This window comes from Brassica oleracea, chromosome C9 (assembly GCF_000695525.1).
Source record: "Brassica oleracea var. oleracea cultivar TO1000 chromosome C9, BOL, whole genome shotgun sequence".
NCBI lineage: Eukaryota > Viridiplantae > Streptophyta > Magnoliopsida > Brassicales > Brassicaceae > Brassica > Brassica oleracea.
This window is the reverse complement of record NC_027756.1, coordinates 53452963-53473211: the sequence shown is the minus strand read 5'-3', so window position 1 is coordinate 53473211 and position 20249 is coordinate 53452963. Positions and strand designations below refer to the sequence as shown.

The 20249-nt window shown below is 35.6% G+C and overlaps 4 protein-coding genes across 4 annotated transcripts; 2 read left to right on the top strand and 2 right to left on the bottom strand.

Moving 5' to 3' along the window:
- The first annotated feature begins 338 nt into the window (after positions 1–338).
- Positions 339–1820, top strand: LOC106319242 (zinc finger CCCH domain-containing protein 25). Its single transcript, XM_013757519.1, has 3 exons — positions 339–428; positions 574–722; positions 805–1820. The coding sequence occupies exons 1-3, from the start codon at positions 390–392 to the stop codon at positions 1421–1423; spliced, it is 807 nt and encodes a 268-aa protein (XP_013612973.1). The 5' UTR covers positions 339–389; the 3' UTR covers positions 1424–1820.
- Positions 1821–4402: 2582 nt separating this feature from the next.
- LOC106319241 (glutathione S-transferase T3-like) lies at positions 4403–6021 on the bottom strand. The gene has a single exon (XM_013757518.1). The coding sequence runs from the start codon at positions 5330–5332 to the stop codon at positions 4451–4453; it is 882 nt and encodes a 293-aa protein (XP_013612972.1). The 5' UTR covers positions 5333–6021; the 3' UTR covers positions 4403–4450.
- A 4279-nt stretch (positions 6022–10300) lies between these two features.
- Positions 10301–11426, top strand: LOC106315361. The gene is made up of 5 exons (XM_013753091.1): positions 10301–10320; positions 10408–10512; positions 10617–10697; positions 10783–10863; positions 10960–11426. The coding sequence occupies exons 1-5, from the start codon at positions 10301–10303 to the stop codon at positions 11264–11266; spliced, it is 594 nt and encodes a 197-aa protein (XP_013608545.1). The 3' UTR covers positions 11267–11426.
- Positions 11427–14683: 3257 nt separating this feature from the next.
- Positions 14684–17155, bottom strand: LOC106313996 (cytochrome P450 84A4-like). Its single transcript, XM_013751947.1, is given in 3 exon segments — positions 14684–15575; positions 15578–15866; positions 16112–17155. Coding segments are annotated over 3 exon segments (1551 nt in total). The 5' UTR covers positions 17021–17155; the 3' UTR covers positions 14684–15222.
- Between the last annotated feature and the right edge of the window lie 3094 nt (positions 17156–20249).

The following is a 20249-nucleotide window of genomic DNA, read 5'->3' as shown; positions in this document are numbered from 1 at the left end:
GTTGAAAATTTAGTTGATGAGTTTTTTTACGTTTCAAAAATAATTGATGGGTTTTATCACTAAAAGTCATTAAATATTTTAAAATATTTATTATCATTTATACATTATTTTAGATTGATTTATAAGCCTTTAAAACTAATTTTATAAATGATTTTTGAATATCTATGAGGACGTAACAACAATGATATGTATTTACAACTGATTAGTTTGATAAGGCATACACTTAAATGGGCTGAGACTTTAGGTTAGGCCATACGAGCCCAACACACTAGGACAGAGGCCCGTAAGGTCATTTAATAAAGAAAAAGCAGCCGTCGCGTATATATTAGGTAGGTTCATCCGAAGTTAATAAGATTGTCGCTTAGTAAAGAAAGAAAGAGCCGTCGAGAATGAAGGATCAGAGAAACCGGATCGTGCGTCGCCCAAAGGTAATAACTTTCGTTATCTGTTACTCTTCGTCTATGCTTAGGGTTTTGAAAATTTTGTGTGTGTTGGATCGGAATTGTTTTAACATATAATTGGAAAAAAAAAGGGTTTTAATCTTATTATGCTGCTTGGTTGTTTTATATGCAGAGCAAACTTGGTGTTTATGTGCAGAGCCAACTTGATCGGTTTAGGATGAACCGACCAGCGATTTGCGGTTTCTTCGTATCGGGTCGCACGTGCAGTGCTGGTGATGAATGTCCTTTCTCACATAGTTTTCCCAGAAACTCACATACTAGGTAAGCTCGCTCTTTCTCAAACACACTTTTGTGATGTTTCTTCTCTGTTTTAACATGAACTTTTTTTTTTTTTTTTCTGCAGTTTAACTGATCCAAATCCAGATCCGGGAACCGTTGATTTACTGTTTAAAATGGTTTACATGGGCCCTTTGGATCCACCAAGGGATCAAACCGTTAAAACCCTCTTCATCCGTCGTCTCAACTCCAATGTCCACGAGGAGCACCTACGTGATCGTTTCTCTCCTTATGGAGAGATCGAATCTATTGTCTACTTTGGCATGAGAGGTGTGAGTTGTGCTTTTCTCACCTACACCACCCGACAAGCTGCAGAGAAGGCCATGCTAGAGCACTCCTCATGGGTTGATGTCAACGGTCAGATGCTTAAACTGTTATGGGGAACACATCGGATCCCGAAAGACGCTGAACTAGTTGGAGGATCTAACCTGGTCAAGAATGATGGTGGTGGTTTTGCTTGGGTTAAGGAGAAGAAAGATGGTGGAGAGGTTCCATACTGGTGCAAACGAGGTTATGGCAGTTCTGAACAGCTTGGTGGTTGGGGGTTTGATGGAAGAAGAGGATGGGATGCTGGCATTGGCGGTTCAAACTGGGCTAAAGTGAATGATGTTGGTGGTTTTGGCGAATGCTTAAACTGGGGTAGGGCAAACGATTATATCAAGCTGGGGGAAGGACAATTATTCTAGTGGGGGATCTAACTGGGGCAACCAGGTCGTTCAGGATGGTTGTGGTTTTGCTTGGGGTAGCCAGAACAACAACTATGGTGGTGGGGGTCCAAGCTGGTCCAGTCTAGGTGATGGCGGTCGCGGGTTTGGTGGACGAAGAGGAGACTGGGGTAGCTGGGATTTTAGTTCCAAGAATGAAACCAACACTGGTGTAGGCTGGGAAACCAACACTGGGGATGCAAACCAAACGCAGGAGCGTCGTCATCAAGTGTAGGGCTGGGTTCGCGGGTCAACCAGTCCCGCATGAACCATTTACCCGCGGATCGACTCTATTTTTTAAACTCAAAATTCCGACCCGCATAACCCGCGAAAGAAAAATAGTATACCCGCACCCGCCCCGCTAAGATTGCGGGTAACCCGCGGGCCCGCGGATAATATTAAATTTAATAAATAATTATTTTTATTATAAATTAGTTCCTTTTTATAATAAAAATTATACATTTATAATTTAAATTATATAATTTTCATTGATTTATATATTTTTTACATATTTTTATTTTTATTTATTTTTAAAAAATTAGAAAAAAATAATATTTTTTTTTTATTTTGCGGGTCGGCAGGTACCCGCGACTCAAATTTGTTTAACCCGCACCCGCCCCGCTAAAAATTGACTCAACCCGCACCCGTACCCGCATGCTGAAATTTGTAAATCAATCGATCCGCACCTGTTCTGCGGCGGGTCAAACGGGGCGGGACCCGCGGATAATAACCCAAATTCCGTAGATCAGTAAATAAAAGACCTGATTTGACTTATAAGTTGGTCTCTGACTATCTGTCTCTCTCTCTATCTAGTCTAAGAGCACCTCCATCCATTAGAGTCTCTAATGGGTTCTTAAGATTTAATTAATGTTAAATTTTGTGATTTGAAAGCTCTAGAACCCTTCTTAATCTATTTAAATTTTTCATCCTCCATTGGAAGAAACTCATTGAGGTTCTTAAAATTTAATTTTTTTTTTAAAGTTGAATGATATAAAAGAAAAAGCTACATAAAGCTTTTATTAAAAATGACATAAAAACATATTACAAATACAAATCGTAAACGAGAAAAGACAATTAGTTGAAATCTTGATTTGTTCCAAATTTTTTCTATATATTCTCAATCAAATCCGCTTTCAATTGTTGATGTGTTTGTTTATCACGAACTCGGTTCCGAATGCTCATCATATTGCCGAGATTTGAAGGCATGTCTGTAGAATACGTGAAATCACTTCTGAACTTCGGTTTGAATCCGGTTGTACGAAAACTGAAATATCAAACTGAGTGTACCCATCTCGCTCGTCTTCTACTATCATATTATGCAGAATGATACATGCTCTCATTATCTTTCCAATTTTTATTTTATCCCAAAAAAGAGCTGGATTTTTCACGATGGCAAATCGAGCTTGCAAGACCCCAAAAGCACGCTCGACATCTTTACGTACAGCTTCTTGATATGTAGCGAATAAGGATGCTTTCGGACCTTGTGGAAGTGGAATGGATTGGACAAAAGTAGCCCATTTTGGATAAATACCATCTGTGAGATAGTAAGCAAATCGTATCCATGCGGTCGGACAATTCTTCCACTCCCAATGCATACAATCAATGCTTCCTATCATCCCGGGAAATCCGCGTAACTCTCCAATATCGAGTAGTCGTTGAAGATCTTCTGGCGTGGGTCTTCTTAGATACTCATCTCCAAATAAATTTATGATTCCTTCAACAAAATTTTCCAAACATAAAAGCGCGGTGCTCTCACCAAGTCGGAGGTATTCATCTATTGCATCAGCTGGGCAACCATATGCCATCATACGAATTGCAGTCGTTGCCTTTTGTAACGGAGAGAGACCGAACCTTCCAGTAGCATCTCTTCTTTGTTGAAAGTATGGGATTTCACCGGAGAGTCGATCAACAATACGCATGAACAAGGGCTTGTTCATTCTAAAACGACGTCGAAACATATGAGAAGGATATGTTGCATCTTCACTAAAATAATCACTCCATAACTGGATGTGTCCTTGTTCACGTTGTCTTTCAATGTAAGCTCGTTTTTTTTTTGACTTGGCCGCATTTTGATGATCTTCATGATGACTCAAAAGCTTTTCGAAAGCTTGGTTGAATTTTTCATCCATCATGTCTTCAATGTTATTAGAAGAAAAAGAAGCCATTTAGAAGAGAAATGGCAAGTGGAAAAAATCTAGTTCTTTAAAACTCGAAAGAAAAAAGGCCAAGCTTATCAAAAAAAAAAAAGAAATAGAACTTGCAAAGCTTTCCACTTGTTCTTTTACACTCGCATACACTCGAAGAGAAATACAAGTTGCTTACACTAGAAGAGAAATACAACTTTTACGCAAGGAAGAGAAATGGCAAAGCTTATAAAGACAATACAAAACACATACACATGTTGTCACAATGAAAAGAAATGGCAAAGCTTATAAAGAAATACAACTTGCTTTTGTTGTCACATGTTACTACTGTCGTTTTTCTTGTAAGCATCAGTGACAAGTTTTATGAGTGAGTGAAACAATACACAATCTCTTGGCTTCTTCTGTCACATGTTGCTGCTGTCGTTTTTATTGTCATCTGCAAAAGCAAGACAATACACAATACAGACGCTTTATGAGTTACAATTGTAAGCATCAGTCACAAGCTTTTTGAGTGAGTGAAACATACCAATGTCATCTCTTGGCTTCTTCTGTCACATGTTGGCTTTACTCTGCTTTTTGTCTTGGCTCTACTCTGCTTTTTGACTTGGCTCTACCTGCTTTTAACAACATTAAAACACAACGAGACTGTAAAGCGTTTTAGCGTTTAAAAACTTGCATTATCATAAAAAGACCACAATGTTACAAAAGCATAAGCAGAAACAGACTCAGACACAAACTAAAAGCATAAACAGAAACAAACTAAAAGCATAAACAGAAACAAACTCAAGCACAAACACAAACATAAGCATAAAAGACACAAACATAAGCATAAATGACGCAAACTAAGAGCATGAACAGAAACAAACTAAGCCAACATGTCCTTAAGAAGCTTAGTTTTTAAAGCAGTTTCAAGTTCACTAAGTGGTTCAGTCTTGGCAATTAGGGTGTCAAGCAATTTCTGATTGTTAAGCTTCTCCTTCAACGCAAAGTCCTTCTGCCTAATCTCCCACATGGTGTGAAACTCCCTTTCTTCCTCTTCCAAACTCGGCTTGCTCACAGACTTTTTTGCTTTCGCCTTTGCTGCTTTCACCCCAACAGGCCGTGCGGATTGATCGTCCTCTCCTGGCACCGAAGTTGATGACTGTGCCGATTGGTCATCGAGCTTCTTTCTTTTTGACTGCACTTTATCTTTAGTAGATGAAGCTCCACACCATTTTTGATCATGGCGAAGCTCTAACCATGCATGCTCAAGTGTGAACTTCACCTTGTAATCATTGAAGAAAATCTCATGAGCCATTTTCATCACATCATTCTCACTCTGGCCACTTGATTTCTCTTTCGTGGCAGCATCATAACAGCCAACGAACTTACACACACCCTCATTAATCTTCCCCCACCTTTGTTTGCAGTGAGTTGGCTCTCTTTTTTGCAAACCAACAAGCTTTGGACTTGCTGCAACATAAGCTGCAATTCGTTTCCAAAATGCAATTGCTTTTTGCTCATTTGATACAACCGGATCCTTTGATGTGTTCAGCCAAGCACTGATGAGCACAACGTCCTCTGTTGGTGTCCACTTCCGTCTCTCTTTGCGGTCCTCCACAGTGTGTGCTTCCATGTTTGCATCTTCAGCCCATTGTGTCCCAAAAACACAGACATTTGACGCAGAGAGGTTTATACTAGGTTGAGTGTTTTGTTGTTGATTGTTTAAGAGGTCTAAAAAGCTAGAAGATTGAGAATAAGAGTCCATGGATTCGAAGGAAATAGCAAAAAGGAAGGAAATAACAAAGAGAAGAAGTTAACTTGTTTAAATGTTTTGTTCAGATTTTATAGGCAAGTTTAAGATTTAAGTTGTTGAAGTAACTTCATTTATGTGTTTATAGCAATCAATGTTTTTACCTATAACTAAAAGACCCACGAAAACTAGTTGTAAATCACATCAATGCAACTAACAAATACCCTAATACTAAAGTCCATTTAATTCCCAACCTAAACAATATCTAACAAAGCATTAAAAGAGAAATGTACTTACCTATTGCTTTTGCAATGAAAGAGGGAGGCTTTGTTGATGTTCAATCCGTAATGTTCAACCCAACTGTCATCCACCCACATCACCATTCCTTACACAACCAACAAAGAAAGTTAAATTAAATGTAAAGTAAACCATTAACTGTAATGAAAGAAACGAAAAAAGAGAACCAAACTTAAAACCAGAACAGAGAAACGTTCTTTGTTTTCAGACAGAGCAAAAAAAATAAAATAAAGTGAAGCAAAGGAAGAGAGCAAGTACCGTCAGATAGCCAGCCATAGGTATGTCCAGAGAAGCTCATCTCCACAAGTCTCCACATTTCTACCATCATCAAATCAAATCAAATCAAAAACTCAAGAGATGGAAAATTACTAAGTAAGACAATCGATCTAGGAACATGATACGTAATCACAAAGAACAAACCAAACCATCCTAAATCCGATCAAAATGTAATGTTTACAATGTTCAAAATTACACAAAAAAACATGAAATTTTTCATAAACAAACTCACCCGAGAGGTGAAAGCAATGACCTTCTTCTAGCGGTGGCTCGAAACAACCAGTGGAAGCACCAGCGCCTCCCTGATAAACCCTATAAATCGATTTCATCCCCAATTAGTAAAGACCAAAACCATAAACAATCGTAAGCATCAGAGCAAGACCCAGCGAGCCCGATGATGCATGCAACAACAATAAAATCACTTACAGAGTCCAAGGAGAAATGTTTACAGAGAGTTGATAAGATCATCTGCTTCGTCCTTGAATCCATATTGCCTTCTTCTCTTTCTCTATCTTTCCTTCTTCTTTTGAACCTCTTCGGTGAAACAAAATATAGACTCGTCTTTGAATCCAGACAGAGAAGGTGGATTTATCGCGAGAGGATCGTCTTTGTAATACCGATGCAGCAACCCCGCCCAAGATCGAGACAAAATCGAGAGGGAAGATGGATTGATCGGGTTTGAGGAGGAAGAGAACAAAGTGATACGGCGAAGAAAACAGACGATAGAGAGAGACATAAATGCACGGTCCATTAAGAAGGCGACACGTAAGGGGTCCTTACCATCTCTTAAACTCCCACATTTAACACCGGTTCTAACATTTTTCTTCCTTTTTCATTTTTTTTTTCTGTTTCGCTTAGGAACCCTTCTAAGAAACACCAATGGACTTGGTCTAAGCCCAAGTTTAGTCTTTTGGGGCTCTCTCTTCTTTTATGTTATGGTTTGAAAACTCTTTGGTTTATTTATTGCCGTGACTAAAAAAAAGGCCTCTGGTTTTGTAGCCCTTTTAACACATATTGGAGTTTCATCTCCTTAATCTACTATGAATGCTACTTGTGATTATTCTCACATATAGTAGGATGTTTTCAAATTGGACTTCCATATTTTTGTTCTGTATGAGTTAATTAATGAAATAAGACAATGGAAGAAGATAAGCTTCCTGAAGTTGGCCTTGTTCCAAACTCATGTTGTGTCACGAAAAATCCTCATTTTCTCATAGCTTCCCTTTGTAATTATAATAATTTTTAGTAGATGAAAGGGCCATTTCGAGAATCAGTAATGAAAAGAGAATCAACAATTTTGAGAGCAGAAGAAAGACTCCATAGCCGCGTGAGCTCATGGTCGAACTCTTCCCACTCGATAACATTCACATCCTCTTCTTCTCGATCGCTTCTTCTCAGCTTTTGGGACAAGGCCAAGCTCGTTTCTCTTTCCATCAACAGTTCTGTCGGAGACTATGCAACGCAAGTCTCTACGATAAGATCCATATATCGTCTTCATTCGACTTTCATCACCAATTTTAAGGAGCGTGAATCGGATCGGATCAGAAAATATCGAAAACCCTAAATTCGATCAAGTGGTGATGATTGGTTCGACTTAGCAAGAAACGAATAAGAGAGGTATGAGATGGATCCGTGGAATCGAAGTATTGAGGATGAAGAAGCTTCTCAAGCTTATATGTCCTTCAGATTTGGCAGAATTTTTTTGAAGGTTTGTTATTTTAGGAAAGACGGAGAGATAATTTTAAAAAGACTACAGCTAATACGCATGAGCGGCCCACGTAGAGGTGCTTACCGATTCTTCTTACTCTTAGTTAAGCACCAGTTCTGTCTAATTATAGCCTTTCTCATTTTTTTTTCCTTTTTCGTTTAGAGACTCTCCCTAGAACCACTTGTGGAGCTGGTCTTAGATCTTCTTTATTAATCACAATTAATTATAATTTCAAATAGAATAAATAGCCAATTCGAGAAACAGTGATGAAAAACAAATAATTAAAGTACTCCAGCCAATTCATAAATACCCAAAATATTTTCTAGCATATTTCACCCATATTTCTACAATTTTGTAAATGGTGTGGGATATGTACAATTTTAATTTCTCCACTATACCACCAATGACAAAACATTTTTTTTTAAATCCAAACAAAAAAAAAGGACTATACCACCAAACATAATATATCATCATTATAACCAACCATAACTTATTATCATTCACCTAAAGTTCTCTCAAACCTCAAATACATATAACTTTTTCTTCCGCACTAGCTTTATATCAACTTCTGTCTTCACTTTGTCTCTTTAAAGTCCCGACGCAACCAAAGGTTGCACATCTACATGTTAATATACATCATAAAGCGACAAATATTCGCTTACATATAAAAATATATTACATACACGTAGACTCGTTTTTAATTTTTTTTAATTCGGATTAGTTTATCGTCATTTTAATCTCATTCGCCAAGACTATAAAGTATAACATTTGCAAAATGGAAAATGGTGTAATTTTGATGCTCAAATCGGAAAATGGTAAATATCCAACAATTTGTAGACCTCATTGTAGTGAAAAACTAGTGTCTCATTATACAAAATCTTGATGATTTCTTGTCTCAATACTGGTCGGGACGGTTTCAAGTTAGCAAATTGCTACTTTAGTTGATTGTTGTCGTAGAGAGAGAGCTGACAATATCTCAGTTGGTCGATAATGCTTCCTCTTACACCGGCTAAATCCGGTTCAATTCTTATTCATGCAGCTATTTATAAAATTATTGTTTTTTGTCCGGTCCTTATAAGTCCAATATTGTTTTTATTGGATCTAAATTAGTTTTTGTTTGGATTCAAATTAGGTTTTGATTTTTTGGACCTTGTAGCAGTTCCTACTGCATAACTCTGATGATTTTATAAAAGGTGCGTTCCAAAAAAGAAAGAAATCTTACCTTTTGTTTTATTTATATGGGCTTCCAAATCCACAATGTAATACAAATTAGTTTTTAAATAAAATATACAAAGTTTAAATTATTAACACTTTTACATATTACAGTTTTCCTTTAATTTTCTTTTGAAAACATGCTAAAATATAAAATTCATATAATAAAAATTTTAATTATATTATCGATTTTAGTAATTAATTATTTTAATATTAAATAATTAATTATTTTTAACTGAATAATTAATCAATTAAAATAATCATTTTTAATTTTTGACTCGCGTAAAACAAGTTTTCATTTACTAAGAATTTTTTTTGTGAGGTTGACATTTTTCTTAACTAAAGACGTTTTGTGTGTAATAAAGATTTTTTTTTTTTTTTTTTTTTTTTGTGTGTAATAAAGATTGTTATGAAAGCAAACGCAAAACCTTAACCACTGTACGAATGTATGGTATTTAAATGAAGTAATGAACAGTCCAGTCCAGCACCATAGGAACTGAACCGTCTAATAGGACATTGCCTACGAATTTTGATTTTTCTTTACAATATACTATGTATATGATATATAGTTTGATACTTTGATTAAAAGTTAAAATAAAGCAATTGCTATAGCCTATATGCATAACCATTTTTTATTTTAATACAAGTTTCTTTCTTTATGTATTCCGTAAAAGGAATAAGATGTAATATCCAACCATAATCATATTAGTTGTTTGACTCTTTTATACATCACAAAGGTGTTTACATTTCACATTAGTTGGTTGCCCGCATATGATGCGGTTACTTTTATAGATTTTTTTTAGATTTGATAATATAATATTTATTAATTCACAAATTATTATGCATAGTGAATAATAGACGTGTATATGATATTTTAAAATTTCTAATTGTATTTTTAAATTTATTCAATAAATTCATATGCATTTCGAGCTTAGCTACTAAGAGCACCATTAACTCTAACACTTTAAATGAAGTGCTTAACTTTTTTTTTTTTTTGGCTTTTCTTCTGATTTAAAAAAAAAAAATTAAAAATGAATCAATCGCGGACCGCCACGTATCAGTGGGGCCCACGAAACAGTGCTAACACCGGTGCTTAATTAAGCAGAATAAACACAGGTGCTTAGTTTTTGTGTGGGTTCCATCCGCTATTATATTAATATTTTGCTAAGCACCCCCCTCTAAGCACCCACATTAATCATGCTCTAAGACCACCATTATCCATGGTTGCTTAAAGAGTGGTTAACCATTTTTTAATTAAAAAAAAAAAGAAAGAGAAGAAGAAGAAGAAGCAGCAGCGGTGCTTCTTTAAGCGTCGTTGTTTTGTTCTGTTTGCGGGCTCCATCGACACGTGGCGGCCCGCGATTGGTTCTTTTTTAATTTTACTTTTTTTTTTAGTCAGAAAAGAAAAACTAAAAAAAAAAAAAATTTAAGCACCCCTAATGAGTTGATGCTCTAACGTGCTTACAAGATGAGATTTACGAATTCTAACGATGATCATGCAAGGCACAAGGTTTGTTATCTAGTGTGTGTTTTTTTTTTTGGGCTCCTCCCATTGCACAATAACGTATTGCACTGACGTTGTCTCCGTTTGGAGCAGGCTTTCTTTGAGAAGAGGGTCAGCTCGGTTAAGGCCCGAAGAAGTTGAACCATGTAAAAGCTTCCATGAGGGAGACGAAGTGAAGGAGACAATCAAGGGGAGAAGGTTTGTAACAGCTTGAATAACGTCCTCTTTACAAGTAGCATCCTTTATAGATGTCACTTAAAACAATGCACCAGAGGTCACTAATTTCTTGTATGAATGGGCAGTGTCTCTTCAAGACAACAGTCTGCAACGTTTGATTTCCAAGAACCGGAAGTGACTGAAACCTTGAGTGCTGATGATGCAAGGTTTGTTGAAACATACTGTTTTTGGTTTTCTCTGTCTAAGTTAGCTAAGACCACTTGAATTTTTCTCACTTTGATAATATTTCAGAAGCTTAGTAAGCGATGGATCTGAAGCTGTAGAACCATCTGAAAGCAGACGTGACACAAAAGATACAAACGGGACATGCAGGTTTGTTAGTGGGATTGAAACTTCCTGCATTTCCGCTGATGAGGTTAGAGTGTCAATGATGTAATGTGAGTTTTGTCTTTGTGGTCTACTCGTCAGGGTCACAACGAGAAGGCAATCAGCAAAGGGTAAATCCCAAACAGCTACAGAAACTAATGGAGCCATCGAAGATGTTGTAGTGACAGTCCCGTCTATAAGCATCAACACAGTCCAAGAGTGTGATGTTTTACCATCGACGGTTTCTCCGGAGGACCATGAAAAAGAATCAAAGAACAAGCCTGAAGCTGAGGAAACCGGAGGAATGATGAGAAGAACGTCCATGAGAAGAACATCGAGACATGCAGCTGAGAAAGTGCAATCATACAGAGAAGTCTCACTTAAAGTGAAGGTGCGGCGAGACTGCTGAATCTCCTCTTACCCTCTTGTGTTCTTAATATGCAGAAGATGATTGTTGTTCAGAAGCTTACTTCATGCTTTTGTATATCCAAGTCAAAGATTGCCAATTAAATTAAGGCATCGATATGCATTAAAGATTGCTCTTAATATGCAATTACTTTCGAATCTGACTCTGCCATTCTGATCAAAGCTCTCAAAACAGAGACTTCCCTAGCTGGTTTGTATTTATCTTTTGACTGCATCTCTTTTGCTTGGATTTCCCGCAAGAGAAATGTACATGCAGATGTATTGGCAAAACAGAGTTTGTCTTGTTGAACTAGCCTTGATGGCTCCACCTAACTTCGGTTAGTGATTTTAATGCAAGTGAGTTTCAAATAATAAAAAATTAAGGCATCGATAGTTAAAAAAAATTAAAGGCATGCGGCCGACTGATGATTCGTTGAGCAAGTTAAAGAACCTGTAGATGTCGACATGAGTACTTTTGCTTTCTCTCTATATTTGATGACAGCCACAGACAGTCACGAGAGCCATTGATAAGACGTTATATATTTTTCCCTAGACACTGGATGAGTACTTTTCACTTTATGTGACGATTACATTTACCATTTCCTGTGTTTTTTTTAAAAGATTTTTCCGAATGATTTTAATTCGGAGTTGTAGTGTTGTTCCCTTCGATTTTTTAAAGTTCCCTGGTGTAAGCGCATAAAGATGAATATATTTTCTTAGGATCTGATGTCATAGATCCAAATGTTTTGTTTGTAATAAATATGTGTTGGAGAAGTTGATTAAAACTTGTTGAGGTGTGATTCAAATTTGCTTTCATTCTATTTTCATGTTCCCAAATTTTGATCGTTTCAACCTTATGAACGTGTAGTTCTAATAATCGCCAATGAAAGAAGAAAATGATGAAACCAAATGTTAAGCGATGTATAGAAGAATACTCATATAGATGTGCAACTTTTGGTTGCCTCAGGACCTTAAGAGACAAAATGTGTATTGGTGGTGATTTAAAGCTTGTGTGAGAGAGAACTTGTTATATGTATTTGAGCTCTGAGAGAACTTTATGTGAATGAAAGCTGACATTTCCTACAACTCTTCTGCTTGTCAGCCTTCACAAGCTTATGCATTTTCACAAATGAACAAGCACAATTAAAGTGGCTAAAAACTCTTAATGATTTTGAAGAATTAGTTTGGATCACAAACGAAACAAGATTAAGCTGTACAAGTTAACACCAGTGCAGAAACTCAAGTGTGGTTTCGGTAATACTCCACCCGCGTGTTAGCTCGCAAATCCAGTGGACCAGCACTTTAAGAAAAGTTTCCACTATTATACTTGTTTTGTTCACCTTTTTAAGTGTTTTTTTTTGGCAAACCACTTATTAGTTGGTTCATTGTGATTGTAAGAGGTTTTACTTGAGTTCGAAGCTTCACCCTAAACACGTTCAACCGTTTATTCCAAACACTTCAAAGGTGAACAAAACAAAGTAGTATAGTAGTGGAAGAAGACACCCGTAAATAATTCAAAAGAAGAGTACATTTGGACAAATAAATTGATCAATAGCAGAGTACAATAATTCGAGAAGGCATGATAATTGATTCAAAAGAAGACTGGGACAAGGAAATTAATGGCAGTTGAATGTACAATACAGAATGGCACATGGCATCCATGTCCCTATCTATATGTATAGAGTGTAGACTACCAGACTGGCTTTATATAGCGATCGATATACTTAACGTACTTTATACATATCGTACTTAGGAGGATGCTTTTATGATTTGCGACATAGTAACACGATTACTTATATTAATCGTATATTTGCCTTTTACTTTGACACACTATACCAAATCTAACCTCACTCCTATACAACCGACCACAGCTTCTTGTTCCATTCCTCACCAATAGTCTTATTCCCATATATCTAATGCCTTTGCTAAAAACTTGAGTTTCTTTCACTAACGATAGAATTTCTTCTTGTGTTTCGTCTTACTCCCTTCCTTTCTCATTCACTCTATCTCTATCTCTCTCTCTCTCTCGATAAACATTCAGATCGCTAGCTAGCTGCTGCATCTAATTCTCCGAGTTGAGGTAATCTTAATGCTTCTTTCGATTCTTAATCTGTTTCTTGAATGACGATTGCTTAACTTTATCTTTGTCTTTTAACGAGTCCAGTTTTCGTGTTTGCTGCAGTTTCTTAAGTACGGTTCAGTATTTCTGGAGTAACGACCTACTTTTCTTGTTAGCGTAAGAGTTTAAAAAAAAAATTATTTCGATATTTCAGTAAATTGCTTGGAATGTTTGTTTGAAAACGACCTTGTTTCTTTTTACCCAGAAAAAACAAAACTTTTTTTCCTCCTTTGCATTCTCATTCCCGGTTGTTGGCTTCATTCTTATAACTCCATTGAAATTGATGAAAATAAAAATTTCACAATCCCATATTATGATGAACACATCCAACGCTATTTTTCTTCACTATTTTGTCTTCATTCGAAATTTCTTCTTTGCGTGTGTATATATGTTTTTTTTCTTTGACAACGTGTATATATGTTTCAAACTTGCATTTCGTGTATTAATAGGTTTGAAATTTTCAAATTTTGGAGAAATAGAATGAGTCTTAAACTTTTATGATACTATACGAAAGATTCGAGGAGGGAATATATATTTTGATGGTGTGTGAACTATAAACAAATTTATACTCACATTTTATATTTTCATTTGCAGATTATATATTGTGGCAAGACGTGACATATTGCATGTTGTTGAATGTTATAACTAATTTAATTAAAAACTAGAGTTTATCCCGCACATAGTGCGGGTATATTTTCATTTTATAAATATTTAATTTTAATATTATTATATAAATTTAAATATACAATTTATATTTTAGTGTTTAGTATTTTATAACTTTTTAATTTTATTGTTTAAGTTTCTTATTACTTTATTAATATAGGGGTTTGTTTTATACATTTTACCTTTTTTATTACGTTTTCGAGTTTTCATAATTTGAAATCATCAAATAAAAAATATTCTTCAACATATGATTTTTGAAAATATATAGCTGTAGAAATAAATTTTTAACATATGTTAATAACATCATTTGTATAAAACAAATCTGACATGATTAAAAAATTTGAACCCGTTTTAGTGGTAGATGATAATTTATTTAAATGAAAGCATTATATTATTTAATTACGAAATTAATTAAACAAATATTAAATAAAAATTATTTAAAAATTTAGTAGGATTTTGTTAGATTTTTCTCAACAGATTTTGTTATAACTGAAAATAAAATTCAAATCTATAGTTAAAATTAATTTATTATTAATATTCTTATTAATTATTATATCATATTATGTGATTAATGAAATGGTCCTAGTAGACTTCTAAATAGTAGATAAAAATGGTACTTCTCTTTTAATAGAGAAGATGAGGATTTGGAAAGAGAAATAAGCATGTTTTTTTTATAAAACGAAATGAAATCATTTTTACGAAAGATTTCTCGTCCAATGATCTTATGACATATGGATGAAAAATCCTTCGTGTAAATGATTTTCCTTTCACTCTATAAAAAAACATGTTTATTGCACTCTTCAAATTTTTTTTTTTTAATTAAATCAGTTTCGTAACATTCACAACATGAAATATTTTATGTCCTGCCATAATACATGAAGAATCTCGTTATTTCATAAAATTCGGCGCACGATTCTTGTGGGATGCTAGATATGATTGGATCTACTACTCAGAAAATGGTCATAAGCTAGTTTAATGTTCATTGGGACTATATTAGTCTTGAAAAAAACATGGTTTTCTTCTTGATGTTAGTATATTTTTAAAATAACCATATTTTACGCTTTATGTATTTATTTGGATATTATATTAAAGAAAATAATGCTAACGTAAACATGAACACCATACATACATTACACAAGAAAATATCAACGTAAAATAATAATTATGAAAACAAGTTTTTAAACATTGTGGCTTTCCAAGACCATGGGACAGAGGAGGCGCTTGATCGGCACTGCCACAAGAGAGTTAGCCTTAGCAACCGTGAGACCCGGCCCTTCAATGGTGTCCACGTCACCGAATTTCACGCCGTCCGGTAATCTCCACGTGAAGCAGTGTAGAAGATGAGCCACCGCAAGCTCAAACGCATACATCCCGAGTTGCATACCCGGGCACGATCTCCTACCTGACCCGAACGGAATGAATTCGAAACTGTTTCCTTTCAGATCAGGAGCACCCGGATCCAAGAACCTACTCGGGTTGAATATTTCCGGGTCGGACCACGAAGCCGGGTCACGCCCAAGAGCGTAGGTGTGACCATCACACGTGATCCCTTGGGAATGAAGTAACCGGAGACCTCGGCCTCCTCCACCGTCTCGTGGAGGAGGAGAGGGAACGGCGGGTGGAGCCGGAGAGTATCCTTGAGTACACATTTTAGGAAAGAGAGCTTCTCAAGATGCGTGTCCTCCACGCTCCACCGCTCAAGCCCGACCACAGTCGCTAGCTCGTCCTGGACCCGTTTCATGTTCTCGGGGCTCCGGAGTAGCTCGGTTAGTACCCACTCGATTGCTAATGCCACCGTCTCGGTTCCTCCGAACATCACATCCTTTATTTCATTTTATTTAAAAAAATTATTTTGATAGAGTAAAATTTTTGATTTAAAATAAATATAATTTTAATGATTTTAATGACATTTTTATTAGTTTACCTCTTTTATCACTAATTAAAAAATTAAACAATAAATGCTACATAATTGTAATAGTTAAATAAACAAAAAATTGCACATTCTACTAATTAATAAAATAGTGTATAATTTGAAACGGATGGAATGGAGTATGTTTAATTTTTTACCATGATGATGCCCTTTATGTTATCGAGATTGATTTTGGTCTCTGAGTCCTTGACTTTAACTTCTTCTTTGTAGAACGCAAGTAACTGGTCAACCATATCGGTCACCTCGTCAACGTTAACGTTCTTTTCTGTCTTCTTCTTGTCTAAGTGATCATTGATGATTGACTCAATGAAACAGTCTAGAGATTTTCGGGCTTTCTCGACCCGCTTGTTTATCCCTTGCGGGTCTATCCAACTGAGCCAAGACGGGACGTAATCCGCTACATTAAACTCACCAAAGAGCTTAGAGAACTCTTGTATGATCTCAAGGAACTCATCTAGTCTGCCTTCGTTAGAACTGGACGACGAGGAGCCGAACGCTGCTCGGAACGTTATGTCTCTTGTTAAGGAGAATGCGACTTTGCATACGTTTAGTGGTTTTCCGACATTGGCCGCTACAGAACGGACCGCTTTGTGAACCTCTTCGTCAACAGAGGCCCACGACTCGGCCCGTTTACGGCTAAAGAGCATCATAACGTAGAGTTTCCTCATCCTTCGCCAGAACGGGCCGTAATTGCAGAATGCTAGGTCGGATTGCCCGTAGGTCAAGTAACGGATTGCTATTGTGGTTGGACGGTTTGAGAAAACGTGGTCTTGAACTTGGAGGACTTGACGTGCGATTTGAGGAGAAGAAACTACAAAAAGATGGGAAATTCCGAGGCGGAGGTGAAGTAGTCCACCGTATGTGCGGCTGAGCTTGGCTAGGCCACGGTGGTTGAATTGGTTCATCATGAGTATATTGCCAATGATGGGTAAGCCTTTGGGTCCCGGAGGGTATGGTTTCCGCTGCCTTAGCCGTCGTGAAAGGAGGTGACGGAAAAGAAAAAGAAGAAGAGGGACAAGAAGGATGAGTGTCATTAGAGTATACATTTGATACAAGTTAGTGTGCGTGGGTCTATTTTATGTCTGTTAAGAAATTATGTGATTGATATCGACTTAACAACTACCTCAATTCTAATACCTCTTTTGTGTATGTTTTCTATTATTTTAGTTGAAATTGGTCTTTAATAATGTGTTTCTTGTGAACATGGGTGCAAAGAACAACCAAAGAAGTCACAACGCTCAGGGTGATCATTAGGGCTTATTATATAGTATTTTGGTGAAAACGATAAGTAGCTTGTATGGCATGTATATTTGCATTATCATCTCACTATATTTACTAAATTAGGTAGACGACAAAAATTCTTTAGAGAGACCTTTTTTGTTGAAGAGGTGCACATAGAGCACATTTAGAGTGAGCGAGACAGAGTGGAGCAAACTTAGTAGTGGTTAATCCGTTGTTGATTGAACTTTGATTTGAAGTTAAGCTGTAGAATCTTTTGTTCAAGCGAGATCTCATATCTTCTATGTAGTCTGGTAACCATGTCTAAGTTAAAATATATTGTCAGTATGATGGTACTGTTGGATTTTTCTTTAGCTTTTTCAGCTTTGATGGTAGGCCTCGTCTCGCAATGACGACGTCTTATCTGGCTATCCACGTAAAATCTTTTGTGGGACAACATGATATTCAACAAAATCATAAACAAAACCAACCAATGATCTCACTCGATGTTTAGCCAATTTTATGATCACATGGACAGTATAATCATATGATGGTATTGGTAGGTCAATATTTGTCACATCGTGGAATGACTCGTGAAAAACGATGGTGCTTTTGTTTGGTAATGTGTACATTTTTATATGTATGGACTTTAAATGCATTGCCGTTCAAAAAAAGGATTTTAAATTCATCTTATAATTTGGATTGTTTTTATAGGAGACAATCTTTTAGCCTCGTGTGCTTTTGCAAAAAATATTATTATGATTAGAAATATTTAATTTAAGTAAAAAGAAAATTTGATGTACGAAAAAAGTAAAGAGAAAATTTTAACAGATGGGAACGACGTCCAAACATCAAACAAACATATTGAAGTTCAAAAAAAAAAACATTAAACTTATCAAGTACTAAGATTTTTTTTTTTTGAAACTAGGTACTAAGATATTATGACAAGGTTTCTGCCTTGATGCGAAAAAAAACACATTCAATTTCAAGTAAAGTAAATAAAAGTAAAGAAAGTAAAGAAAAATAAATAAAAGTAAAGAAAACAAGAAAAAATACCCTAAACAAGAAATAATATTGATCAACAAAGAACAACACAAATTGGATTTAATAAAACACAATTTATGATGTTTAATAAATATTTTTTAAATAAAAGGGGGGTTTCAAAACTATTCACTTTATTTTGTTTTTTTCTCTCTGAATTTTGAATTTTATCTTTAGCAAACATGATTGGTTGTTAGAAAAAGTTATGTATATGCTGTTAATTAAGTACATTGTATCTAAATAAACTCGACATATATATGAACACTCATAATTTAAACATGTATGTAACTCTAAAATTATATGAATATAATATGCATTTTTTGAATCTTTTAATAAACATACCTATCTAAAGGAAATGTTATTTAGTTAAAGGCAAATACAAATAGATCAAACACACATCGGCTTCTTCTGTTTTCACATCTTCGTGTCACTCTCGTCTCCATTGTTAGAACTAATTAAAAGTCATTATGAATCTCTCTTTCCGAATAATAAAATGTGCTTCCCCCTTTTCGTGTTATATATGGTTCATCTAGGGAATTGTAACTGCCCAAAAATTGTAATTGCTCAAAATTTAGCCAGCGTATCGGTTATGATAATCAATTTATGGAGAAATAGAATGAGACTTAAACTTTGTAGATATGATAGAATATGAAGTTTTAAGGAGGAAATATATATTTTGATGGTGTGTGAACTATTAAAAATCTTACTCACATTTTACATTTTCATTTGCAGGTTATATATTATGGCATAACATGAAATGTTTCATGTTGTTTCATGTTATGGAACTGATTTAATTAAATATGAGGACTTGGAGTGTGAAATAAGCATGCATTTTTATAGAGTGAGAGTAAGATCATTTACAAGAAGGATTTATGGTTCATTAGGACGTATGGATGTTCTACCTGGTCGGTTAAGAGATGATGAAGAAGAAATGTATGATCATTTCACTTTCCAAGTTCTCATTTTTAATTAAATTAGTTTCATAACATTCAACAACATGAAATATTTCACGTCCTGCCATAATATATAACCCCATTGTTTTTTTACCCAAGAAAACAAAATCATTTTTTCTCCTTTGCATTCTCATTCCCGGTTGTTGGCTTCATTGCAAAAAAATAATGTATGAATTTTCCTCATTCTTACCTATGCATGCTATGGAAAACCGAGATTTTATTCGTCAATTCATTGCTGAATACCCACCGCCGGAAAACATTGGATTCATACCCGATCAGTTTAATAATCTAGGTTGGAATTGGCATAATACTGCAATTGTGCTCTCCGACTATGTCGATGACACTTACTTCAACGGTGTTAGCCCTTTTGGTGTCGAATGTGATGAAGCTTTTGGCACAATAACCCTTATGGAGAGGCTAATAGGTGGCACAATGAAGATTGGCGCCAAAATCCACCATGGCCAATTATTTTCACATAATGCGATATTTGTCGAGACTCTATCACCCACACTTTGATAAATGATCTTCTTGGGTTGCAGTGTTGTCAACATGTATTCTTCAATGGGTCTGGAGAAATCATGCTAGTCCTTCTTGTCATGTATGCATACGTCTAATATGAGAGATATCTTTACATGAGTGATTTGTGGTTTGTGATTTATGTGTTATGGTTTGTTATAATTTTATCTAGTTACTCATGTTTTGCTAGGCAAAAATGGTTTGTGTGTAATGATAGACCTTGTTAGTTACGCAAATTTATTTAACTTTTGTGTAATAATAGTATCAAGGGTCTGGATTTTATAAGCATATCTTCTTTTCAAAACTGCCTTCACCAATTAATAGAAACTTGTAGTAACTCAATTGGGGTATGGTGACACATATAATACAGCTGACTCGAACAGGGCTATGGTTATTTGGAATTGTCGTCGCGTTAAGTTAGGTTATACCAGCCCATATGATAGTTCAACGGATCAAAAATAGGCATGTACGGTTGTGAACTCGTTTTTTCTTTTTGTTTTTTATCATATTCTTATGTTCTATAAAACGCATTCAAATTTTATTTTGA

What these genes read in the sequence shown, in the direction of transcription:
- LOC106319242 (XM_013757519.1), top strand. Translation starts at nt 390, where the DNA reads ATGAAGGATCAGAGAAACCGGATCGTGCGTCGCCCAAAG. An exon ending in GGATCGTGCGTCGCCCAAAG is followed by an intron (nt 429 to 573) that starts GTAATAACTTTC and finishes TTTTATATGCAG; the next exon opens with AGCAAACTTGGTGTTTATGT. An exon ending in CCCAGAAACTCACATACTAG is followed by an intron (nt 723 to 804) that starts GTAAGCTCGCTC and finishes TTTTTTCTGCAG; the next exon opens with TTTAACTGATCCAAATCCAG.
- LOC106319241 (XM_013757518.1), bottom strand. Translation starts at nt 5,332, where the DNA reads ATGGACTCTTATTCTCAATCTTCTAGCTTTTTAGACCTCTTAAACAAT.
- LOC106315361 (XM_013753091.1), top strand. Translation starts at nt 10,301, where the DNA reads ATGATCATGCAAGGCACAAG. An exon ending in GAGACAATCAAGGGGAGAAG is followed by an intron (nt 10,513 to 10,616) that starts GTTTGTAACAGC and finishes ATGAATGGGCAG; the next exon opens with TGTCTCTTCAAGACAACAGT. An exon ending in TTGAGTGCTGATGATGCAAG is followed by an intron (nt 10,698 to 10,782) that starts GTTTGTTGAAAC and finishes ATAATATTTCAG; the next exon opens with AAGCTTAGTAAGCGATGGAT.